The 8,665-nt window shown below is 51.3% G+C and overlaps 1 protein-coding gene across 1 annotated transcript; it reads right to left on the minus strand.

Moving 5' to 3' along the window:
* Positions 1 to 1,113: 1,113 nt before the first annotated feature.
* On the minus strand, positions 1,114 to 2,132 carry LOC308351466 (calcitonin receptor-stimulating peptide 1-like; the record flags this gene model as incomplete). The annotated part of the gene is made up of 3 exons (XM_080817120.1): positions 1,114 to 1,273; positions 1,636 to 1,779; positions 2,047 to 2,132. 3 exons carry the CDS (start codon positions 2,130 to 2,132, stop codon positions 1,114 to 1,116), a joined length of 390 nt encoding a protein of 129 aa, XP_080673246.1.
* Positions 2,133 to 8,665: the final 6,533 nt, after the last annotated feature.

The following is an 8,665-nucleotide window of genomic DNA, read 5'->3' on the forward strand; positions in this document are numbered from 1 at the left end:
TCGAGCAACATGCTTTTCTTCTCCGCACCCCAGAGAATAAGAAAAGTTGGACTGAATGGTACCTACTGACCTTTCCTGGCTTGTCAGTCTATGGCAACATCTCAGACTCTGAGCCACTGTTTCTCAAGGGCTTTGCAGGCTATGGGGAGGAGGGGGGCTGCTGACGGGGAGGAAAGGCAGGGCTGGGCAAGGGCAAACCTGAGTCAAGAGGAAGTGCACAGACAACCTCTGGGACTGGGGACCAGGGAACTCTGCAAATAAAGGGGAATTGTCTTTGAGATGTGTAGAGTTCTAATTCCAGAAAGGGATACTGAGAACCCATCCCATCCCAAGCATGTTGCCTTTGCTTCATGGTCAGCCTCCTCGACAAAGCGTTCACGGGTCTTTAGGCTTTCCGGGAGAAACACCATAAATAGCAGTAGGGACTCCTCTCAAATGTGTCAAAAACCCTTTCTTATCGTGATGAAGTTCACCAGTGACAACATTTCTTCACAGAGTTTCGTGCAGGCCCCGCATTTATTATGTGCCCCCAGACACCTACCAGGCAGCTACTCCCCATCCCCCTGAGGGTTTGCAGGACTGCCAACATCCATGGGTTGGCTCACAGGGCCCATCTTTGCTACCAGATACAGACATGCTGTCATACAAAAAGATGCACACTAGGTAATTGCGATAATTTTATTCTTTTTATTTAGATATAGTTTATTTCAGACAAGAATGTTTTTAATATTAAGCATGCAGATGTATGTGTTTTCCATGCTCCTTATCCTATGAGTTGCATTCATTTTAAATTAAAGGAAATAGAGTTCGCTTCATGGTGACCTAGAAAAAAACAAATAACAACCAGAATTTAGTAACTTATTAATTGTGAAAATATTGACATCTATTATCTCATTCAGTCTTTATATTAATCTAGCAAGTAGATACTATTGTTGTCCTTGATTCACAGATGGAGAAACTGGCTCGGAAAACATGTCTGGCCCGTGGTCGTACGGCTAATAGAGGGCTCTCAGAGGCTTAACGTGTGGACTGCACCCCTGCACTACTCGGGTTTCCATCCTTCCACCAGACACTAGAAGGGCAGTCACCTTCTTCCTGGAGCACTTTCACGGCTTAAGCCCTAAGCTCCCTGCCATGGCGATTGTAGACTTTGAATCCCATGCTGGTAGGCAGCAGGTTGGTGTTTGCCACGCTTCCGGCTCTGCTCAGCAAACCTCCCAGCCAGTGGGCCACACAGGTAGCAGAGCTGCAGGATCTCTTCTGGACGGTGACTCTAATTAGCGGGATGGAGAAAGAAGAGAAGACCTGTCAGCGAGAGGTCACACTTACTAGTCCCAATTCCTCCTATCCCGGGAAGTCTCCTCGGTGCTGCCAGCCCCGTTGCCAGAGTGGGGGATTTCATACCTTCCCTAACTGCTTTCAGAAAGGGATCTTTTTCTATGTGCTCTAACCATCTTCTCTGTGACCTCTTGTCAGTGGAGCCTTAGAATCCTGGGCCCCAGGTGGAGGTGAACCATGGCAGGGTTCTCGCCTCCTTCTAGCTGTGTTCTCTCTTACCTCTTGGGATATGCCTTCCCGGGCATCACAAGAGGGAGGGGATGCCCTGAGCTGAGCCGGGGGTGGGGGAAGCCTCACCTGGAGCCCTCAGTCTCCCGCTCCTGGTGCAGCTCCTGGGCCTTCATCTGCATCTCCACATACTCCTTCATCACTGCAGCCAGAAGGAGTCGCATTTCCTCCTCCTTGCCCACAGCAGTGTCTGTAGGACTCTCCAGAGCAGACCTGGGGAGGGAAAGAAAACCCAATACAGCTCTGAGTCCCTGCCAGCCTCTCCCCAGAATAAGCATCCAGGCTTCCTGGTAAAAACAACAGAAGCATTAGTGAGACTCAATGGGTTGTATGAAATTCATTGCTATTTTTCAGTTATGGGCTACACACTTCCCCGTTGCCCCTCTCACCAGTTAGTAAACTTTCAGCACACCAGAATTCTGAGAAAGGCATGGTCTGAGCAGTGGGAGGGGGGGTGCACTACTGCCAGGGCAGTCTTACCTGAATGGTGCTGCCTGGAGGATGTCCACCTGGTACAGGGCCAGGATGCTGAGAACCAGGAAAGGAGAGAACTTCCAGAAGCCCATGATGCTTCTCTGCAAGGGAAGAAAGATGTCACCTTCTGCACCAGTCTGAATTGTGTGAGCCCAAGGACCTGGGCTCTAGTCCTGCTTCTACCTCTAACTCGCTGGGATGGCGGCTTCAGGCTGGTCATGTGATTCCCTTTATGATTGTTTCCTCCCCAGGGAAGTGGACTGCTGAAAGATCCAGTGAGCCTGTAGCATGCATAGATTAGCAAAACCAGCAGAGTAACAACAGAGCTATCCTAGCAGGACAACTGGGTGAAGAGGATTCTGTCGGTAGCCCCCTCCCCACCACCGGGCACCCTCTCAAATTCACATCCTGGCCAGGTCTCCACTGAAGATAATCTCTGAGCACCCTGTCACCAAAGCAGCTCTCCTATCACAACCCAGAGCTGTCCTCCCTGTGTTGGGCTTTTGCTCTTACCTGGTGGGGCATGGGGAGGTCGCTAAAAAGAGAATTTTCTCTACCGATGGAATCTTAGAGAAACTGAAGAAACAAATTCTGCTTACCTGCTCCGCACTCTGGCAAGGAATTCCCTGCAAGAACCAAGCTTAGCAGAGTCTTAAATTGGGGCTAGGACTTAAAGCAGGGCGAAAACGTCCCAGAACTCATTAAAGGGGCTTGCTATCCAAGGCTGCCTTCCTCTCGGTCTTTGAGCCTATTTGCCACCCACTGAGGCTGGCCAAAGTTCCGAAATGATCTCCCAGGGACCACTAGGCACAAACAGGTCCGTGAGCACCCTTGCGTCCCGCTGTGCGCACGGTATCTGTGGCGCTCCAGTGTCCCGAGCGCAAGTGCGGCAAGAACAGCAAACTAAAGCGGGTCTCAGTGCGCAGTGAAGCAGGGAGTCCCGGGACTGAGACTGGCCAGTGTTACCTGAGGCAGGAGCCTGCGATGAATCGTAGAGTAACGGAGAGCAGCTACAAGAAAGACGAATGCAAAAGAGAGAGGGAAGAAAAAGGAGAGAGAGACTCACACAGCGAAGCGGGAATCTCGGAACTCACCTGGCAGCAGGTGGCTTGGAGCCCAGGTGGTGGCAGCGGCGGCAGCGGCGGCGTCAGGCGGTGGCGCTGTGGAAGTCGCAGGGACTCTTGAGCGGAGCGGTGGCTCTGCTGCCTCCCAGCACCAGCAGCAGCTCTTATTCCCGCCGCTCTGGGTCTGGGGTGGTCCTGGAGCTCTGAGCAACAAATGAGAGAACAGATCTCGTACCCTGATGGATTGTGTCACCCATTTACGTCCAGAACCTAGAACATTCCGCAGGACCATCCCACTTGTATTTGCATTGAGGTCACTGATGGGAGTGGAGGGAGGGAGAGGGATGGCAGGGACCAGGAAAATACCCTTCATAGGAGCAGGAAGTTGAGGGCAGTTTGACGCACATAAATTTCGCCTTTTTACCCCTTTCCATCCCCAGTGGTGCAGTGGCACAGGACAATATCCAGGAAGCAGGGCATCCTAGCTCCCAAGTCTGACCCCAGATAAAAACTTGCAGCAGCGATGACTCTGGGCACAAGCAGGGTGTCTGATTTGGGCAGCTGGGATCACAGAGGGACAAAGCACATGGGAAGCAAGAGATGGGAGTGATCGCAAGAACTTTGTCCATAGAACTCAATTCCAGGGGCTAAGGTTGAGGGCAGTTAACTTCTCAGCACCTCAATGTACTCATTTTGAAATGCGGACCATATATATTCCTGGCTTCAGGACTATCGTCCTTAGTAGCCATGTGCCTGTACCCCAGCTACAGAGGGATTTAGAAGAGCTCAGGCCCAGAGAGGGATTCTGTGAAGTCAAAATCACAATTTTCCGGCTTCCCACCTTGTGTGGCTTCCTGGATTCGTGCTGGGTGGTCTGTCCTGCGGGTTAGGAAGAGCTGGAAGCCCTCCTGGGCCTGAGCCTGAAGGTGTTAGGCACACCTGCTTCCCAAGCCTCCAAAGGGACTTCTAGCCCTTCCTCCCCCTCTCCTGCCATCCATCACCTCTGGCTCCTCACCCCGTTAGAGCCATTTGTCCAGCTGCCCCTTGTTTCCGGCTGCTGTTTGCCAAGTTGTCCCCAGTGCGGGCAATCCCAGCCCTGTGCCCGCCTCTCCCGCACTTCCGTCCTTCACTAGAGAGCGGAGCAGGCATGAAGGTACTGAGGAATCGGCACAGACACTAAGCTCACACGCAAAGCTTTCACACAAACTCGTTTTGTCTCCAAATGTGTGCGCATTCCTTGGAGCAAAAGCCGGTGCCGGGGTCCAACACACGGGACATCGACATGGGGTCATAAGGCTCATGCTCTGAGTCTCTCTCTCACGGGATCGCATACACACAGGGCATGGTGATATCTGCTGAAATCATATCACTCTGAATTGTAAGTGTGCTCTCTCATGTGGCGCTTCCAACTCTCTCCAGGACCCACCAGACGGAGGGCTTTAGGACCCCTCCAACATGATCTTTCCGCTCCCTGCTTGCTTGGAGGTCCTAGGTCCTGATTTGCTTCCCTCAGCACCAAGAGTGCAGAGAAAGAGGTTCCCACTGTTCCCTGGATCTCGGAGTCTGAGTGCAGCTTGTGAGCCTCAGCCTCTACATACTCTCTCCAGGCAGCAAACGTGACCTGGCGGCAAGGTGGCCATAGTGGGAAGCGTGCCTGTGGTGGCAGCCTGGGTCCCCGTGGCAGCCGTGGTCCCCGTGGCAGCCGTGGTCCCCGCGGCAGACGTGGTCCCCGTGGCAGCCACGGTCCCCGCGGCAGCCGTGGCCCTTGCGGCAAGCATGGTATTGTAGGTGCAGTGGGTGGGAGACATCACGGGACTGTGCAGCACAGGCAGAGACCCCAGTTATGTGTGTGTCTCCCAGGCAGAGCAGAAATAATGCCCGGGTACGTCGTATGTGATCCGGGCAATGGTGCGCCCCTCTCCTCAGTCCCCAGAAGCTTTTGCATTTCATAGAGCTCAGCTGCCTTGGGTCACATCTCCGTGCCTTCTAATTTGGTGGCCACTGTCAAAGACATTTGCTTTGTGAGATGCCTGTGTGCAGCTTTCTTCCATCTTAACTCCTGCTACATCCCACCGTGAGGGAGCAAGTTCGGGACTGGGGATCGGGTGTGTGAGACTCACTCTCCTCGTGGTGGACTGGCAGGGCGGCGGGTTCTTAGACGTCCTAGTGTGAACTGCAAAACCATTCTCCTCTGAGTCCATCCTTGATTTATCGAGTCAGTTCTAGGAAGTTTAGACCTTCATGCGTGCGGGCTGCTTAGATTATGTCCGGCTCTCCTGGAACCTCTCTAAATTAAGGCTACACAGAACACGGTCTAATATATAAGTCACCACGGAAAATACTGATTTTCAAATAGTCGTTTGACTAATTTGCTCTTGGTTTTGTAAACTTGTTTCCTCATTTGGTGTGAGGAGGTTCACAGTGTTGGACTCCATCCCCACCGGGACTCATGCACTACCTCCCACCAGCGCCCCTGCCCGCGCCCTGCTGCCTGTCTTCTGCCTGGTAGCTGCGACCACCAAGCTGCAGGAATAGAGCAACATCCTCCCAGCTGCGGGTGCCTGTGTACACAGGTTCAGGGCAGACCAGAGCCAGCACCAGTTCTTACAAGATCATCTTTCACAAAGCCCGGTAAACACTGCTTTCTGGAGGGCAAGGCAAACAAACCATAGAAGTGCATTCTCAAAGAAATTTAGAAGATGGCCACCGACTTCCTGATCGTCTTCCGAGGAGCCAGTTCCAGCTCTCTACGCGCTGTCAGGGAACCCCTGCCATGGTGGAAGGCATGTGTAAGTATAACTAGGACTCCGCGTGCCGCACCCAGATCACTGACAAGACTGCGTTCACAAGTGTGATGGATGCCTGCACCATCCGGGTGCCTCGGGCAGCCTAAGACCCCCACCACTCTCAAGAAGGACCACGGCACTCCCTAACAGTCCTATTTGAGGTAGTCTGAAGGCTGTGCCCCAAGTGTTCTGGCCATTGTCCACGGAGGACAAACGGAAGGACCGTCCGTTGGTGTTCTTGGGTCCTGTCTCCCGCTTTGTCTGGGTGGGGCTGGAGTCCCCACTTACTTTTTCCTGTCCTGCTGCGGATGGAGAACTGGGAGTTTCAGTGAGTCAGGGATCCTCTCTGTCCCTGACTCTCCTCTCAACCTTCTTGAATGAAATAAAGAGAAAAAATGAATCAAAACCATTTGCCACTGAGCTCATGCCTAATTATCAAGTGAAACCAAATTAGATCGTTCTTTGTACCTGTCGCTCAGAGACAGGCAATCCTTGAAACTTCTCTGGGCTTCTCAGGGGATCCCATGCACACACAGCATGGTCATGATCGGCTTTCATCATACCTGCAGTAATTGTCGATTTAAGTGCGCGCCCTAAATCGCAATTATGCAGCACCCGGACCCACCCAACTGGAGGGTTTTAGGACCCCTCCACCTGATCTTTCCACTCCCAAGAACCCTGGAAAGTCCGAAGTCCTGACTTGCTGCCTTCTGCACAAAGAGTGCCTAGAAAGAAGCTTCTCACTATTGCCGGGATCTCCAAGTCTGAGCGCGCAGTGCACAATCCTCAGCCTCTACACACTCTCCCAGCACGACTGCAAATGAAGCCTTGCTGTTGCGTTGGCAGCCCCCAGCTGCAAATCCCCCCACCCACAGGGCGGGCTGTGAATGTGGTTGGTGAGGCTGCATCACGGGGCTGTGGATGCAGGCGGAGACCCCAGCCAGGCAGAGACTAGCCCCGAGTGTGCCGAGTGTGCCGTCAGTGACGGGAACCACGGTGCACCCCTCTCCTTGGTCCCCAAAAGCTTTAGCACTTTAGGGCACACCACCTTGGACCATATCTCTTCCCCTTCCCCGTTGGTGGCCGCTACTTGGGGATACTCTGTTTCAACGATGTCCTCATTCAGCGTTTCTCCTTTTTAACCCTTGGTGTGGCACTGCCATGAGAGAATAAAAGCTCCCGACTGGAGAACTCTGTATAGTGTATTGGGGGGCGGTGGCGGGGAACCAGCAATGGAAGAGTTGGTTAGTAGGATGCAAATGCACGTGGGCACAGAGGAAAGGAAGGTGAGCTGAACAAGGGACAGGGCTCAGAGTGGTGGATCCCAGGCTCAGTGCATCCTAGAGGCTGCACACAGACAGCCCCCGCTCAGACCCAGTCTGGGACTTTGGGGCTCAGCTTGGCCTTGAGCTTTGGCCATAGGCTTTCCACCTGGAGGTGCAGGGCTGAACTGGTGAGGGCATCATGGCAGAGACTGAGTGGCATGGAGGTTGGGCTCTGCCACTTGAGCCTCTTGTAGGTGACTGTTCTCAGGTGCCACATCTTTTCACAGAAATGATTTCCACTCCAGGACTCGAGGTTTTAAACTGAAGAACCCTGTGAAATCATTTGTAAATATATGTGTCCTGGGACTGCACTTTTCTGATGAGCGATCCAACCATACCTTTCACCAGTGCAGTGGGGACTGCAGCATGGGTAAGAAATGACTGTTCTAGTGGCCAATTTCATGGCCACCTCACTTTGTAGGCTCAGGACTTTCCCTCTGCCTGCCCTGTGTGCCTTAAGCCTTCCAAATCAACATTCATTCCTCACTCTGAGATCTTTGGTGGCTACAAACATGGGCTGGTGGTGTGTGACAGTAATTAGGGTGTGTACCCGGAGGGTGCTAGGGTGACTTCCAGCAATTTCAAGCTTTACTTTGTCAATCTCTCTACAATTCTATCAAGAGAACCGAGTACAGAGCCCAGAAAGAAAACCACGATTATATGGTTGCTTAATCTATGACAAAGGGGGCAAAAATACGCAATAGGAAAAAGATTGTCTCGTTCAAATAGTGGTGGAAAACTGGACAGCTATATGCAATAAAGACTGAAACTGGACCAAGTTCTTACGACATACATAAAAACAAACTCAAAATGGGTTAAAATGTGATACCTGAAATCATAAAAATCCTAGAACACAACACAGGCAGTAATTTCTCTGACATTGGCCATAGAATCTTTTTTCTAGATATGAGAACTCAGGTAAGGGAAACAGGCAAAAATAAGCTATTAGGACCATATCAAAAGAAAAATCTTCTGCACGATGAAGGAAACAATCCACAAAACCAAAAGACAACCTACTGAGTGGGAAAAGAGATTAACAAATGATATCTCCAATAGAGAGTTGGTATAAAAAATATATAAAGACCTTGTACAGCTCAACACCAAAAGGTAAAGAATCCAATTTAAAAATGGGCAGAAGACAGGAAAAGACATTTCTCCAAAGAAGACATACACATGGCCAACAGAAACATGTAAAGACACTCAACATCATTAATCACCAGAGAAATATGAGTCAAAACCACATCAAGGTATCACCTCACACCTGTCAGAATGGCTCAAACCAAAAACACAGAAAACAACAAATGTTCACGAGATTTTGGCAAAAAAACAATCCTCGTGCAGTGTTGGCAGGAATGCAAATTGGTACACCCACTGTGAAAAACACTATAGCGTTTCCTCAAAGTATTAGAAATATAACTGCCATGTGATCCAGTAATTCCACTGCTCCGTG

Source organism: Martes martes, assembly GCF_963455335.1.
Source record: "Martes martes genome assembly, chromosome: 10".
Taxonomy (NCBI): Eukaryota; Metazoa; Chordata; class Mammalia; order Carnivora; family Mustelidae; genus Martes; species Martes martes.